Source organism: Diuraphis noxia, unplaced genomic scaffold (genome assembly GCF_037042655.1).
Source record: "Diuraphis noxia isolate RWA-SAM2 unplaced genomic scaffold, SU_Dnox_SAM2 contig0003, whole genome shotgun sequence".
In the NCBI taxonomy this organism is placed as follows: domain Eukaryota; kingdom Metazoa; phylum Arthropoda; class Insecta; order Hemiptera; family Aphididae; genus Diuraphis; species Diuraphis noxia.
The window spans coordinates 78,245,778-78,264,631 of record NW_028301713.1 but is presented as its reverse complement, the minus strand read 5'-3'; the positions used below and the strand labels follow the sequence as shown (position 1 = coordinate 78,264,631).

Sequence of the window (18,854 nt, the reverse complement as noted above, 5' to 3'; positions counted from 1 at the left end):
AATATTAACATTATATTATTTTTTACCTTAGACACTGCAGATAGAAACGGGAAAGTCTGCGTATCGAGAAAAATAATGAGTAACCGTATCATTTTTTTGTGTTATAATTGACTTTTGGGCCAGAAGGTCCATATAGCGATCATTAATTTTTATATTTTATTTTTTGTTGCTTTGATTATTTATTTGTATAGGTACTAGGCACTAGCTGAACCCGTGCACTTCGTAGCCCGTTAAAAATCATACTTCTTATGGGTATGTTTCAAATTGTGTGTTAAATTCGTTACTTGTGATTATTCTAGCAGTATATTTTAATTCATATAGATAGATAACGGTTAAAAAATATAAGTAATAATCTTACAACGAAATTGAATTCAGCTTATCATTTTGTAATTTTATTCGTTTTATACTTTTACTATCGAGAAAAATCTGACAATTTTATTCAACTATTCGAGATTGAATGATGTTTATTGACAATAGCTTTATTATTATTATTATTATAATTTTAATAATAATTTCCTTCGCACAAATTTATATTATTATTGAAACTAATAGCAGTCATCTATAAACAAAGTCTTCCATCGTAAATTTCAATGTGCCTGTTTGAGCACCTCTCTCTTTCACACACACATAATATATTGTACATATACACATTTACACACCTCATCACTGCAATTGCTCTTACACTGGTCTTGCACCGCCAAGACGGGATGCGCCCCACCCCCTTCCCCTGACTTCGAGACGCAGCCACCCGAAAACCCACACTCAGCCGGGGCAGCCGTCAGAGCGTCGCCGACGACAAGTCGGACTTAGCGGCTGTTTGGAGCGTGCCGCCGTCGTCTGCAAGTCGCGCGCGTGCCGCTTATCGTTTAGCGCGCGTCAGTCGCACCACTGACACGGCACCGAGTCGTACAATATTATATACGTATACACATAACTACACTCATTATATTTTCAACGAAACGTCCGCCATGAAACGACAGCGGTCCGCTTCGCGTCAACCGCGTCGGTGTTGTCACCGGTGGACGGCCGTCGTAGCGGTCGTCGTCGTCGTCGTCGTCGTCTTTCTGGCGGCCACAGATGGCGGCCACACCGGGGCTGCCGGACGCCGAGTGTACACCGCACCGCTGGACGACACGGGCCGGACGGCCGTCTACTGGACGGTGGACTACGGGTCGCGGTCGGTCAAGTTCGAAGTGCACTTCGCGGCCGGCGGCGGCCCGTTCGACTGGCTGGCGTTGGGCTTTTCGGGCCGCGGCAACCACTCGGGAGCTGACTTCTGCGTCATGTGGGTCGACTGGAAAGGCGTCACAGCAATGTTGGTGAGTGCAGTGTCGTTTGGATGGGAGCCATTTATGTTTAGGCGATTGTATACTCTTACAAATTACCCAACGTATATAGCCACCGATAATATTATTATTGTTCCCAATATAGCTCTTTTTTTTTTATTATTATTATTATTTAAATAAGGCTTCAACTCCTGAGGTTATTAGCCTGTAACGATTACAAAATAGTGGTAATAGGTCTTAAAACTATGGGGATACATTATGTTGAGGGAGTTTATAGAATATATGTACATTTGGTTATTTTTCTAAATTAGTTTTGCCAAGCCTGTGTTTTTGAAAAAATTGTATATGTTTTTGGCGTTCCCTTCGCCAAGTGCTTGTTGCATTGTTGATGGGTTTCCGAGAATTTGTCTGGAGCTGGTGAACTTGGGGCATTCTAGTGTGATATGTTTGATTGTCAGCGCTTTGTCACAGAATTCACAGGTCGGGCTGTCTTCTTTTGTTATGAGGTGCAGGCGATGTGTTAGGCGGGAGTGTCCAATCCGAGTTCTTGTGATGACTACATTTTCGTGCCTGGATGAAGGGTGGGGGAGTTTTCCATGGGTCGATTGATGTTTTAATTTCTTTTAGTTTATTCGTGTTTGAGGTCTTCTCCCACGATGAGTCTTGCCAGTGACTTTTAGTTAGATTATTTATTTTTATGAGTGCGTCTTGGAATGTTATTTTATTTATTAATACCGAGCTGGGTGATGTTATTGCTTCGTTGGCTGCCTTATAAGCTAGTTCGTTGCCACTTATGCCAGTGTGAGAAGGGACCCATAGAAAACTATAGCTCTTATAATTGCTGTTAAAACAAATATCTACTCCATACTTATTTCCAAAGCTATAAATATAATATACATGAAAAAAAAAATTTATTAAAATGAACTAAAAGAAGTAAAAAATTTAACAAATCTAAGATAGTAGAAATTATATATTTTAAAATGTTAAAAAAATAAATAAAATTAGTATGATATGTTTTTGTGAAATTTTTAAGATTCTAAGGTTTTCGATTTTAAATTATATCTATGGATTAATAACGAATTTATTTGCTAAACGTTACATAAAATATACAACTGAGTGACGAATGTGTGTTGATTAATGATCATACAGAATTTGGTATTTTTGTTTACTTTTAAAAATGATCGAGTAAAACAAAAAAGAAGCACGAGTGGGGTCGCCCCTGTGTTGTAAATTATGCGTGGGTCACTGAATTAGATGTCCTTAGATTAACAGCTAGACGGTATGTCAACCTAATATATAACTAAACATATAACTAATTATATTTTGAAGTATATTATTATCAAAAACTTATAACGTACAGAAAATTCTAATATAAATATAAATATTTGGTGAAAGTTTTAAATATCTTATAGGTATTTTATTTTTGAATTACACACACACACACATTTCATTGTAGCATCAGGATATCACTCTCCGCTCATAATCTATAATATGAACATTTATTAAAATGTTATTATTATTAGATTAATTATTTGGTAACCATAATCTTTAATCAAAATGATTATTCTATCGCTTATAATGATTTATCTTTGAGTTAAAATTTAAAATATATAATATAATATTTACATGTGACCTATTGAATGACGGAGATACACTCGACCCTATACTGTATCGAAGAACGGTTACCTACTTGACGGGTTTTCTTAGTTAATTTTATCTCTTATAAAATCTGATCAAGGAAGTTAAAATTAAAGTTATTTTGTCTTGATTATAAACGATCATTGGAAACCTTACTTTTTGCGTTCCACGGCGATATGTGTAGGTAATTTCACTGCACATACGTCGTTAGAAGTCAATGGTGGTATATACTGCGTTTTTACTCTTATAATCATATTATCTCAATTAGGTTTATGGTAAATTTTATTATAGTGATAGACGATTTTGTAAAGTATTTGTGTGTATGTCAGTGATTTACTGGTATTTTAAGTTGAGAGGATGTACAACAAAATCCATTATACATACACAAATAAAAAGGATTATTTAAATGTATTTAAAAAAATAATTTCTTTAGAGTTTTCAGAAAATATAATATTAAATTTATTATTTTTACATGATATCGGAACAAATATTTTGATCTTAGCGAAGTGCGCACATCAAAATAATTTGGATCTAATTCAAAATATTTTTTTTTTAGGCAAGTGTCAAGACAGTATACAGTTACGTATTTAGCGACTAATGACGAAAGATTAATATTAAGTAATTTCGGCACTTGGTGATTCACCAAGGATGCCAAGTAGGGTTCCCTTATTTATCAATATTTTTCGAATCCCATGTTCTAAATCATGGTATTTGCATATAAAAATTAGCCACATAAAGTTTTATTTATATCTTTTAAGGTTAACCTTTTTAAATATTCAAAAAAATTTCGTTAAATAATTACAGATATGAGTTTACATTTGACAAACAGAAATTTGTATTAGTACAGGAAACTTCTTATGCTAAAAAAAAAAATAATTGAAAATTTGAAAATATGGTCTTAGTATATTTTAAAGTTACAAAAATCAGGATTTGAATAAATAAATCAAAGTAAAAATATTGAGGAGACTTGGTGAATCACCTTATATAGTACAAGTACACCAATAGTGTAATGAACTGTTATACATAGATGGTATAAATGTGTGTTACTGACTGAAAATAAGAAAAACGATACGTTAAAGATTTTGAAGATGGATTTAATTGAAGAACTCTTATTTTTGTTCGTTATATTAAATTCAATGAAGTATTGCTCATTGGTTAGATAAAATTACAAAAAGTATATAATTAAACCGTTACTTTTTTATAGTGAAAAAACGTAGATGAAATCAATACATTTTAATTGTTCTGTTTTAATTTTGATTTTGAACAATATAACGTGTGCCGTATTATTATAATGTGGGGTTTTTTTTTTAATCTGTTGAGTCGAAATTATTATTTTTTTTTTTGTTATTTAGTTTAGAAGCCTTAATATTTTACAAATATATTAAAACAGGATCATATTTTTATGATGTGTACAATACCACCTTGATTATCCGAACTAATTGTATTTATTTGTTTCAGCCAATTTTTAAAATGTTTTATTTAATCTGCATCATTATAGGAAAAATTTTAAGTGCGTTTGAATTTTAAATTTTTACGAAATAGCGTAACGATAACGATTTATCCTCAAACGATTTTAAATATTTGTTATTATTCAAAAATTATAAGTCGTAGATACTTGAAAATTTTACCAGTTATTTAGATTGTCATTTTCTTTACATGATTTAATTTTCAAAATATTTTGACTTTTTTTGAGATATTTATAGACAACTGAAATTTTTAATTTTTCTGAAAATTTTTTTTGAAATGTCAATAAAAATTTTTTGGCCCTATCAAAATATTTGAAAATTTAATACAAAGTTTCTCATAAGTCATAAGTTATTTTTATAGTGATTAAAAAATTATAAGAATACATAGGCATAATTTTTTTTTATAAGCGTTTGTAGTTCAAATTTTTACGAAATCTGTCGAAAATGCGAAATTTTGCAAGTAATTTTGAAGTTTAAAAATCATAAAATTTTTTGTGTTTATAACTAAGGTTATAAAATTCAACACTAAGTTTTCCATAAGCTTTGCTTCAAATAACTATAGAGAAAATTTGAAGCGTCGTTATAGGAAAAATGTTTTGGGCGTTTGAGTTTTAAATTTTTATGAAATCGCGTAACGATAACGGTTTATCCTCAAACCAGGTATATGTATATCTATGATAATATAAGATATTATGAATTATGATAACTACATTCAATGTTTTTGAAAAAATTGATTAACCATGCCTTATGCATAAAATATTTGTTTCAAAATATAATACGATAATATTGAAATATAATATATCCTAGACTGACAAATCATCTCCGTTCAGAATCGTTTTTCGCATACAATGATATCTATCATTGCATTCAAATCTAACCTACCCTAGTGAGAGGTTCACCTCACCACCTAATGTACAGCAGAGTGACATTCACTTATCTGCTTTTTTTTATTTGATTTTTATTATTAATATAATATTGATTTCATTGGCTTGAATTTCACATAAGTTTATAATTAAACTTTTTACTTCGTTATTTATATTGTTGATTATGGTGTATAATCATAATGAAATTGGAGGCAATTTCTTGAACTTGGTAATGATGTATAAAATGACAGTTAAATTTATTTTCCTATTCTTATGGACCACATCTAGTACGGAAACATGAAAATTTGGATACCGAGTATTTTTTATATTATATATTATTTATCACGAAAAAACACAAGTACCTATCTAATATTATATGGTTTATTGATATTAATATTTAATATAATACTGAATTATTATATACAATAATACTACATTCTATATAAATACATGATTACTTGTACCTACAACGCTTATTGACATTCCAAAAGCAAAATGTTCGGATAGTTAACTAAATTTGATATTTATTCGGATAATTGTGGTCCTAAAAAGTAAAAAGTATAATGTATTTATTGCCTTGAAAGACTCATTTAAACGGAAACAATTATGTAACCTATATAGTATATTGTACAATCTTAAGAAGATGCTACCCATGCGTATGACACGTCAAATTTTCGGTTAGTACTTTAAAAAGAGTGCTGTTAGTTTTGATATTAGAGTAAATTGACCTATAATTATTCAAATTTGTAGGTAAGAATATTGTCTATGATAACTTTGGAGGTTTTTTTATATTCTCATTTGCAAGCAAGATATGGGTATGTGAAATATCAAAAATTAAAAATGATCATACGTCACTTGAAAATTAAAATATCGAATAAAAGCCGATGCTTTAACAGACAATGTTCTTGACAAAAAGTTTAATAATAAGTGAATTCACTCTAATATCAAAACTAATGGCACAGTAGGTATATGAAAACTAATGAATGGAAATTTGGTATGTCGTACATGTGCAAGACTGAGACAAAAAATGCATGGGTGACATCCACTTAAGTATCTTAGAATATTTTAAGAATTTAGATCAGGCTATTCGAAGTATGTTTAATTTCGGTCAGAATTTTCGGAATTCACAGATACGAATAAAGGAAATTTAATTGTCATAAAATTCCATTACGCGTCTGTCGTCTACGCCCGTAAATTATTTGTTGCAACCAATCTTCAATAATTAATAGATGCTGATATTGATTTATTACGAGCCATTTTACAGTCTTAAAATATGTATTATTATTCATTATAATAATTTCATGAAATATTTTTTTTTTTTACTTACAACTCACGAATGGTATTTATTGTGTTAAAATTTGTAATGTTATCGTATGTACAAATGTTTAAATTATTGGATATCTAAATGATATCATTGATATCATTAGTTTTGAGTACAAGTTTATGGAGTACCTATCAAATTAGTTCTAAAAGTATCGAAAAGTACCAATTTAATAATTCTAAAATGACTATTATAAACGTCCAAGTAAATTTAATCAACCCGTAGATAATTTAATAAAATGTGTAACAATATTTTTTATGCAGGACACGTGGACAGACGATGCTGGAAGAATTTCTGTAGATGAACGACAGGATTGTGAAGAGTTCGATGTTGCTCGATTTCACGGAGGCGGGACTGCTTTGACATTTACTCGAAAGTTTGATACATGTGATGACGATCGTGATTATTTAATCCAGGCAAGTGACTGTGATGTATGAAATTTATTAATCTTATTCTATTATACAATTTACCAACAGTTATATATACTTTGAAACAGTTATTATTATTTTTCCATTTATTATGGGATATAAATAAATTATAAAAATTTAAACCTGAATTAATTTCTTGACTTTTCATTGTTAAACACTTGAAATGAGGCAATTCAACCCAAGAACAAATATTATTTTGAAAAATTTAAAAGTCAACTGAGGTTATCAACGCAAGTTTTCACAGTTCAAATAAAATCATAATGTATTTAGTATACCTATAATAATGCTATAGCTGCATATTATGTAAAAACCAATAATATGATAATCAATAATTACATAATAGGATGGCACTACTCACCTTGTATGGATGGTAGGCGGTGGTCCACTATTTGCAGTAGAAGGGCTGTTGGTGTCACAAGCCAGAGCAAAGGGCATGCAAAGAGTTCAGTTGCTAAAACCAGAAGCCCCGCAGGTCCGATTGCCGGATAAAGTGTCCAAAATAGATGTGTTAGCTTCCAAAGTAAATGTCCCAGCAGTTGAGACGACATATTGGTGTCACGTGATGAAGATTCCTCTAGATTTATCGTTCAAACATCATATTGTCAAGGTAAACATCACGTCATATTGTTAAATATTGTTAACGCATTTAATGTATTTACTATAAATACGTAATTGATGTTATAATTCACATTAAATTGTAAGCTACGATGTATTTTATGTTACCTGCTCATATTGAATTAGAGTTTTTATTGGAACATTTTTTGTTTCGGTACTCAATTATTTTGTTAATAGCCAATAGGTTCTCGAAAAATATAAATTCAGCATTAGGTATTTCAGGTTCTGGTTAAAATTTATTAGAATTAATAAATCAAAAATTCCAATTATTTAATTTAAAAAAATGTAAACATAAGTCTTAGTACCTATTTGAGTAATTTCTTATACATAAACACTCTAAAATCTAAATAACAAAATATATATGTATATAATGTATAAATGACTCAAAACAAAAATAAAATTAGATTTTTAAAGCGCTTATGGAAAAATATATCACGGAAATTATAAAAAAAATTATTTACAACCGTAAAACCAAATAGTCTTCGTTTAAAAATTTAGGGAACTGTTTTAGTTTCAGTTTTTTAAAATATTTAAACTATAGGTTCCCGTACATAACATTTTAATGGACTTTGGACTCAAGATTTCCAGAACTGGTTTAATTCATTCCGTTCCAGACTTCCACTCTTTATTGAATCACCTGAAAAAATTTTCCACAAATAAAATGATACAGTAGAATTTTCAAGTAAAAAGTAAAAATACACTTAGCTACCGTCATGGAGGATAGTAATTATAACACGTATTTTATTTTGATTTCGGAGAAAAAAAACACTTGTTACACAATTTGAAGTAAACAATATTTCCGATATAATGAAGTAACTATTAATTTTTCAAAACAGTGCATAACAAAAAGTTAAGCCGTTAAAAAAAGGATTTTGTTCTTTAATTGTAAAATAATTATTAAATATACTGTTCAACATGTATACGACATAATATCTGATATTTCATACAAAATAGATTCCTATTTCGTTTCATTATATAATTATTCGCTTAAACCGCACAGTAGATGCAGTAGGTGCTAGCCGATGTGCAGCGTTTACTTGTTTTTATTTATTTTTGCATTTTTATTCAAAAACAGTTCGAGTCGGTCATTGAAGAAAGTAGTCGAGGTGTAGTGCATCACATGGAAGTGTTCCATTGCGAATCAAGTGCTGGCAGTCGAATACCACTGTACAGTGGTCCTTGTTTTTCAAATAAAAGGCCGTACAAGACACAGGTGTGCAAAAAAGTGATGGCCGCCTGGGCAATGGGAGCTGCTCCTTTCGTGTACCCCGAGGTAATGAGACTAAACCAAAAATAAAAAAATATGTCACTTGTTTAGACCGCGTACACTCGACCCGTTTCAAAAACGATTTATATATGATATTGAATATCGATGGTATTTATTATTATAATAATAATATTCTCAACATGTATTTTCCCGTGACAGGAAGCCGGTTTACCCATTGGAGGTCCCGATTTCAATAGCTACATCATGTTGGAGGTGCATTACAACAATCCCGGGTTAAGAAAAGGCAACGTTTCTCATTCTGTTTCTATTTTTTCTTTACCGATCACCACTCCAAGAGTACAGGTTTTATTATAAACTACTGCTGTAATTTTGTAGGTATGGTGGACAGTTCCGGTGTACGATTGTACATAACGCCGGAAGTGAGAAAATACGACGCCGGAGTGATCGAACTGGGCTTAGAGTACACAGACAAAATGGCTATACCACCGAAATTGGATGATTTCACGTTGAGCGGCTATTGTATTGCTGAATGCACCGCAGTGGTAATAATGATATTATACCTTTAAAATATGAATTAATTGTGAAATTAAATTAAAGATTTTAAGTAATCCCTTAAAGACTTAAAGTAAATAATTACCATTGCAATTACAAAAACAACTATAGATGATATTTAATTAGTTTTAAATGTTTCGAAATAACAGTTTTAAATTTTTTTAAATGTTTACAGTTTTTTTTTTACTTAAAATACATTTTTTTAAATTTAAATGGATAATGGTCAATGGATGATTTTTCTCTCAGATTACCTTAAAATATAAAAATTCATTTTACATACTACGTGCTTTCAAAATTATGGCGACCAGTATAATTTCTATTACTTTTGTCGTATACGATTCAGAAAACTCGTATAATACGTAATATATATTATATTATGTCAAAAATAAGTGGGTAACAATAGTTATATTATTTCACATATTATGTGTGTTAAGGATCGATTAAATGTTATGTTTCTATGTTAAATCGTCTAAAATGCAAGTAAATATTTAACCAATAATATACAAAATCGCACAATGAAATGAGTAGAAAAAAAATCAACTTTAAAATTTAAAACTTCTGAGTTTCCTAATAATGACTATTATTTTTTTTGATCAAACGTTTAAAATTATTTTTATTTATTTAGCGCCATCTAGTTGTTAAATATTGTAAATTGAAGGGGGCTTTCAGTATTATAGCATTAACATGGTTTACTATTAATAATTTACGAGTATCTATAGACTCAAAAGATTCCACCTAAACATGTACAACAAACAGTATTTATTTCAGTAAAAAGCATGAGTAAACTGTCTGGGTCATCAATTCATCATAGAGGAAACAATTTATGCTTTATCAATTTTATTCGATTTAAAAATTAACGTGTGTAATATATAATATAATATTATAAACTATTATAGTTCCATAATATAATAATAATAATAATAATAGTATGGATACAAACAAAGCAATACACTTATACTGTTTAGGGACAAATTTTATGTAACTTCTAAAAAAATAATTTTCAAAACGTAATGAAAAATATTTTTTCTCTAATAGAATTAAATGATATTTTAGTTTGAAATTGAACCGCTAGATGTCGTTCGTATATTATTTATTAGTATTTATAATATTATAATAAACAGATGAACCAGATTCTATGAGATTGTACTTTCTCATTGTAGCCAAGAAAATACGCCGCTTGGCCGCTTTATAGTAATATTATAAATTTAAAACTTTTACTCGAAGCTTTTTGTCGATTTGCAATCAAATAACGCTACGATAATGCCATATTTCGATCGTCGAAAAAAATCTCTGAGATCAAAATCATTTTGAATTTTCAGAGTATCCCATCGTCTGGGATCGAGATCTTTGGTTCACAATTGCATACTCACCTCACTGGCACTATGATCTACACGAAACACGTGCGGGACGGTCAGGAACTACCGGAACTCAACAGGGACAATCACTACAGCACGCATTTCCAGGAAATTCGTCTACTTCATAAACCAGTGCGAGTGCTCCCTGTAAGTCACGATGTTCATAATGAGGGTATACATTTAATATAAAATTAATACACAAATAATAATATTATGTACCATAGTAGCTAAATTTATCAATATTATACTCATAAATCATATTATCTGGTAAGCTACTGAGATTATGTCAATAACAACAGTTTTAAAAGCAAGTGTAGAAAATGTCTATATTACCATCTCCAATACTTTTCAAAATATTTTAATCCTTTTTAAGTTATTTATAGATATTTTTAATTTTCGATGCTTTAAGTTTTTTTTTTTTATAAATATCAATACTATTTCTTCGTTTAGTAAAAACTTAAAAAATGTAGTACAATGCTCCTAATATATTGTTGCAATAGCAGTTAAAAAAATATTGAAACCACATAATCAAACATTTTATCTATAAGCATTTAAAGTACGAATTTTGACTAAGTATGTGGAGATCACGAAAATGTGCAAATTATTTTGAATTTGAAAATTCTCAAAAATTTATCTTTCCAAATCTAAGATTTGAAAATTTAATACAAAATTCTTCATATGTTTGTCTAGTTTTCTTAAGTTTAGAATGTCTACTGGAAAATCAAATTACATTTTTATAAACGTTTGAATTTAAAATTTTTTCATAAGTAGTTAATTTGGTAACAAAAAAAAAAAAACTAACAACCATACTAATACAGTATTTTTAATAATTATTTTAAGTCCAAATTTGAACAAAATTACATGTTAAATAATCAAAAATAACAATTTTAGCTATATTTTTGCAATTTAAACATATTATTCATGGGTACTTGGAATGTCTAGAGTAGGTATACTTCATATTCTAATATTGTAATAGTAACGTAATGGGCACTTCTATATATACATATATATATTGAATATTATTATTCATATATTATTAGGTGGGTATATTGTATTTTACTATTGCAGCTAGTAGCTACCTAAACCATTGTCTATCTTTAAATCGTTTTACATGTTAGGAATCTATTATATATTAATAATAATTAATAATGATGATTATATATTGTGATTGTGTTGTGTATCGTTACCGTGGTGTATAGCTGCGCAGTCGTCTGTCGTCGGCGCCGCGAGAAGAAAACACAATGACGGTCTCTCCCAGATAGGAATTTCGGCGGCTGCCGCAATAAATGTGCAATGCCCTGCATAATACATAGATTATTTATATTATCTATGGTATATATAGTACCATCCAATGAGCTAAAAAATATATTACAACAGTGTGATAAATAATGAAAAATTAAAACAAAAAAAATTATGAATGTATATATAAGATGAAGCGCCCAGTGCAAACACCCTCGGGTCTCGTCGGTGTGCGATCCAATCAACCGACGCGCGACGACAGAACGGGGTAATAATACATAATTATATCACGATACACACGTATAGATACGTAATCTACTTGTTGAATTTTTTCCGTTTTAATTAATTATTAACAATGCCTTGGCGATCATTAAACCGAAATCAATCGGTCGTCGGCAGGTTATCCTAGGATCGCTCATACACACACTGCAGCAGCATACCTATAAACAAAACTCTACGTAGGTATGTGGTTATTATGTATTATACTATTATAATATATATATAAATTTATATGTATTATATGTATATAGATTATAGGTACAATGTAATTTGGAATTTGCAGCTCTATTATAATATCAATATATGTTATAATAGATATATATATATTATATATATAACTATAAGTGGTAGTATTTTAAAATACGGTTTAGAATACTAAAAAATTTCAAAATCAGAATCTGATAAAATTAATTATTAAAAGAAAAGAAACGGTGTGACTGGTACCTAAGCATGTTAAGTGAATCATTCTATATGTGTACAATATAATTATTAGGAAAGGGCCGGCACACCCGAAGTTTGGCTATATGGGAACTGGGAAGGGAGATTAAAATTGTTGTATACAACTCTTGATACGGTCATAAATCAATTTCTTGAAAGTTTTTCAACAATTATTTATCATCATTGTATACAGTTTGTATTATTTGTCTAGTTGTTGTACTACAATTTTTGGTATGTATTTGTAAAGTTATCTTCTGAGTAAGTATAATATTGTATTTTCTAGATATATTAAATTGACCCGGTTAATATAATAATATTATAATACCATCGCTAATGTAAATGTTTTACGAAACAAACTTTTCATGATTACCCACTTTAACGAGCTATGAGAATTAGGACGATAGATAATAAATAATAATAAAAAAACAATATTCCTAATGGTGTTTGAAACATGAAATATCATCAAATAGTTAATTGAGTTCATGCAGGTATATGATTAAATGTAAAGTGTAACGACGGTTGGTTTAATGACCGATGTAAAATATCGTGGTAAAATGGTAAAGAATGAATATACCTATAATCTATAGCCTATGGCTATCTACTACAAGTTGAAATCTAAAATTTGAACACCTAACCAAAAGTGTTCTACCTACTAAGTATAATTTATAATTAGTTGACTTATTGACCATCGCAAAGTATTATAGCACTAAAATATCGTTCAATATGACTATATTACTTTATAATGATTAATGTGTATCGAATAAAACCTGTTATATATGATAATTTATTGTTGTTTTTAATTTATTTGTAATATGAGATGCGTATAGGTACAGTAGTCCAGTAATTTATCAGTTGGTAATTAAATATATTTTATTTTTAGGGTTTGTTAAAAGTAATTTAAGTAATAACTAAAATATTATGCTGGTCATTTTTCCAATTTGAAAATGATTAATCATCTACAATTTGAATCGTCAATGTAGGTAATCTGGTAATCTATATTTAGGTATTGAATTGTGATTGTTTATTCGATATTATTATTAATTAATAGCATTAACTATGCTTATAAAATACTAATATATTTAAGAATATGTTTAAGTTAAACGTTATATTAATAATTATCTACTTTAAAATCGAGGTTTGTATACGAAAACAGATTTATGAGCGCATTAGTGCAATACATATTTAAGAAGTATATGTACCTAACCTAATATGTATAAACTTTGATTCAAGTTTAATATTAAATATATTAAATTATTTTTGATGTACAGGGAGATGCATTAATAACTACGTGTCATTACAACACTGAGGACAGACAAAATATTACACTCGGTGGATTCAGCATTACCGACGAAATGTGCGTCAACTACGTGTATTACTATCCAAAGATAGAGTTAGAAGTGTGCAAGAGTTCAATAAGTGACCAGAATCTCAAAAGCTATTTCAAATTTTTAAACGAGTGAGTATTCAATAATCATATTATCATTCTCATTAATAATAAACATTAGACTGAATAATACATTTTAACAGAACCTATTTTGAGTAAATTAAATGTAGTATATAATGAACTATGACGTACTTATACTTCGTATAGTATTACATAATTACTACCTAGCTGTGTTATTGGTTGCTATATACGAACGTCTCCGTTACATGTCGTGTTTCACATGGTATTCAGACAAACCACATAACTGTTTGTCTTATATTTTAATATTTTATAATGTAATAATGACAATCTAGATGACATAAATGCGAATAAAACATTAATGTAAAGTTAATGACAGTCTTGTGTCAGTATAGGAATGAACATATAGTAACCATGCAACCGTGGACACTTGTGAAGATTATACTTGGAATATACCAATACGATTTTTTAATACAATATTATAGACATTTCACGAGTAGGTCGATTTTTTATAAATTCCATCAAACCGTAAATATTAAATTCACTTCGTATAAGTTGTTCAATAATTGGAAAGTCAATGATATCGTATTTCTAGACATTTTTTCTGTAATTGAGTGCGGTTTTATCGTGTGAATCAATAACATAAAAAAAGTATACTTACCTACGTATATAGGTACACATTCCTATATGGTAAATAATAATGATATACACATTTTGAAATTCAACTTATTTATTAAATGTAAAAAATGTATAAAATCATAATTTTCCCGCTAGACATGAGCTATAGGTATACTTCGATTCACCTAATCGCTTTTCAATATTGCAATAGTATACAATAACAGTGTGTTGGGTAGATTTCTAACTTTCCATGCGGTTTTGAATATTGTACCTATCGTAAACATAATTTGACGTATTATTATATTTTAATCATTGTAGATGCACTGCTGTTATACATATTGTAAACATCTATTCCATTATACTTTATTATTGAATATTGTGATGTGTAAGTATCTATCGCGTGCAATATACATAATTATATATTGCACGACTTTAATGTTATGTATTATGAATAAAAGTTCCCACTGTTTTGAAAAATATAAAGTTGTATTTTAAGCGATTTTTAGTTATAGGTACAAATTTGACTCATGGTTAAATTTACTGTGCCAAAATACTATTCTTAATCTCCGTTTAAATTTACCAATTTGCCGTTAAGATATCTACTTCTAATTTTTAAATTTTCTGGTTCTATAAAAATTCAATTATTGAATTTTTACTCTGCTTTAGAACCGAATGTTATTAATGGTAGGTAGGTATAGGAAACTAAATTAAAAATTTCAATTTTTTATTCATTACCTTTCCAAAATGAAATAAAATACGGTTTAATAAGTAATTATTATAGTTTATACCATCAAATTATGTTTAATTTGTTTTATTTTGATGATTCCTATGTATTTTACATTATACATTTCATTATTTTCTTCGTGAAATTGGGCAGTGTTCTTTAATCATATTCGTAATTTATATTTACTATATGAATTATGCATTTACTAACCTAATCAAAAATTACCAAGACGTGTGTAGTCATTGAGTGTATAATAATATATTGTACATTATATGATACTCAATGATAATGTTTGTAATTTACATCCGTACACCCTTTGTGACGTGTTCATATCTGATAAAAAAAAATTGTTAAAACAAAAATCATAATATATACAATAAAATATTTATTTAACACAACAATTAGGTTTATTGTATAACGTGCTCGCAGGTGGGAGAGACAGCGGACGTCGCCAGAGCAGCCGGTGAGCGTCAACTACAACGGCGCCGAGTGGACGCCGATGCGGAGTCGAGTGCTGCACCAGGTGTACGAACAGAGCACGCTGTCCATGCAGTGCAACAGGAGCACAGGCGAAAGGTTTCCGGGCGACTGGGAGAACAGGCCGTCCACCAAAGTGTTGTACACGTTGCCGCCGCCGGCCAGGAGCTGCAGCGTGAGGACTGCGCCGTCCTCATAATAAAATATTGATGTCTCGTATCACATTTTAATATTATAATAATTATTACATATTATAACTATTAAGTATAGGTACTCGAAAAAAAACAACCCTCCCTGCAGGCAGCACACCCTCCTCGTCGACGGCTCTTGCACCACTTCAAACGATTAGTGAGCAGCCCTTCCTGCAACGCGATCCGTATTTAAGTGGCTACGAACCGAATAATTTTTTTTACACTTCGTAATGTTCAATAGTCAGTATGTATCTACATAATAATATAGTATATAGGTACGTGAAAGAAACATAAAAAGTATTTCGTCGCTTCCGATTGTATAATAATTTAAAACACGCATAGATGCATACTCGTATTATTTTCATTAGAAAATAATATTATACTGATATAGACCTCAACAGACAGCGAAACGTTAGGTTTATTTATGAAAATGAATCGTAACATAAAAAATAAAAAACGAAGACTTATAATAACCTCACGAAAACATTTTTCGTTTCGAAATCCCGTATACCTACCTATCGTCAATGAACATATTTAATAACAATTACACTATCTCCATCGTTATCATAAATGTATCACCTTGTATGGTATAGGTATTATATAACTCCACACGTTTATTGAATTTATCCTTATTATTATATTATATTACAATTTATATCATTATATTCTACAATTTACTTGCTTTGCCTTATAACGTAGACACCACTAAAATATTATTTCATTGCACATTGATATAAGCGCTTTTCATACTTCATCGCCGTCCTTTTTGTGCTTGACAACGGAATTCTCCGGAATGGTGCGTTTTTTTTTAACTACTCCGACTTTGAGAGTTATCGATATAGCTGTATGCCATATAGGTAATAAAAACGATGTTGTCGAATTTCGATTGTGTTGCTATGCATTTAAAAACCGTAGTGTAGTGTTAAATATGTCTTATAGACTATATAGGATTTGGGTAATAAGCCTTTGCTTCTCTAACTAGTTTTTATGCGTTTTGCCCTTCGTATTTAATAAAAAAAATAACAGTTGAATGTATTATTTCAAGTAACTTAGTTAAACCCAAAGTTTCTGATTACAATAATAATTCATAATATAATACCTTTGCGTATACAAAACGCATAAATAAACAAATACGTGTTTAATAAAATAAAGTGTTAATCAATATTCTAATATTATAAGCAATACAATCGAGAGCATAGCGATTAGTGAAATTCAGTTGCCAGCAGCCTGCCCGGTGATTAACTTGTTCTGGTGCTGAGTATTATAATATATCGATACGTGACAAAAATCATTGTATTACAATTAAGTGTATTGAATGAATAATAGTCAAATATTTATTTTGTTCGATTTACCTATAAAATTTTTGTGAAATGTCGATAAATATTAAATTATTTAAATTTAAAATGCCATTAAACATTGATTTAATATTTTATAGTCTGAGCAAAATTTTATAAATATCATCGAAATTACAAATAAAAAACGAATTAAAAGTTTATTAAATAATTCATCAACAGAATTCTGCACACAAAATATATGGAAACCATATTTTTCAAACATATAATTATTTAATATTGAATAAAATTTAATATGTACTTTCCATCGAAGTCGAGGACCTATATTATATATAGAATAATATAAAGGAATAACAAAATTATAGATTGTTATAGTTATATATTGTATAGTATGAAATATTATTGGAAAAGAAATTATTAAGCTTGTATCGTCCGATAACAAAATATAATAATGGTAATACCCAAGGCTGGGCATTAACGAGTTAAAAAGTTAAAGTTAAGTTAAAAAGTTAATTTTATCTTAACTTTTTAACTTAACTAGTTACTTTTGGATATTCATTAACTTAACTATTAACTTATTAAATTTATTTTTTAATTAACGTGAAATTAACGAGTTGATTTTCATTTTATGGAATAAGTTAAGTTAATTTTAAAAAATTTTATATTTTTCTAATCACTCTGTACTCTAAAGGAACACCCTGTATAGTGGTATACATCAGAAAATAATTTATAATAAAAGGTTTTATATTATTAAATTAATTATATCAAGTTACAATAAATATAATATAGACATAATATTGTCCCTTTATGACTATATATGGCATTATGGCTATACCTATATCATGCGGGTATATTAGTGTTATCGACGACCGAAGTCGTCATTTCGGGAAAAAATAAATCCAACAAGTCTAAAAATAAACAAAAACCAATTATCGATATTTTGATTTTGTGTGATGTACTGATGTGGGCCTGACATTTTATCAGTATTCAGTTGTGAACTTGTGGTTGTACACGAACGTCAAATAATTTTTTAGTATAAAGATTAATGCTACCTATTTAAGTTTAAATTTATAGTTTAACTATATGACTGAAATGTGTATGTTAAAATAATAAAATATTATCCAACTATTTCAACTTATTTATTATCTTTCTATTTAAATTATAATATGTTATATTTTAGTATTTTAGTAAGTATATAGCCATATAGGTAATACCTAGTATCTATTTAATACAATATTTAGTGATTATTTATTAAACACAGTAATACTCTATTTCAAACACACACTCACAAATAGTATCTGTTTACAAGGCTTGATTAAATAATATTAATTCATTATTTTTAGGTATTTATTACTTGTTATATATAGGTAATTACTGTTCTTTTTTTAGAAATGAAAACTTCAATGAAATACAATAATATACTGTATAAAGCATAAACATTT

At 29.2% G+C, this 18,854-nt stretch overlaps 1 protein-coding gene across 1 annotated transcript; it reads left to right on the top strand.

Annotated features, from left to right (window-relative positions):
* Positions 1-795: 795 nt before the first annotated feature.
* Positions 796-18,540, top strand: LOC107169334 (dopamine beta-hydroxylase-like). The gene is made up of 9 exons (XM_015519055.2): positions 796-1,319; positions 6,838-6,990; positions 7,346-7,609; positions 8,693-8,890; positions 9,044-9,128; positions 9,221-9,387; positions 10,717-10,899; positions 13,977-14,164; positions 15,882-18,540. Exons 1-9 carry the CDS (start codon positions 969-971, stop codon positions 16,126-16,128), a joined length of 1,836 nt encoding a protein of 611 aa, XP_015374541.2. The 5' UTR covers positions 796-968; the 3' UTR covers positions 16,129-18,540.
* Positions 18,541-18,854: the final 314 nt, after the last annotated feature.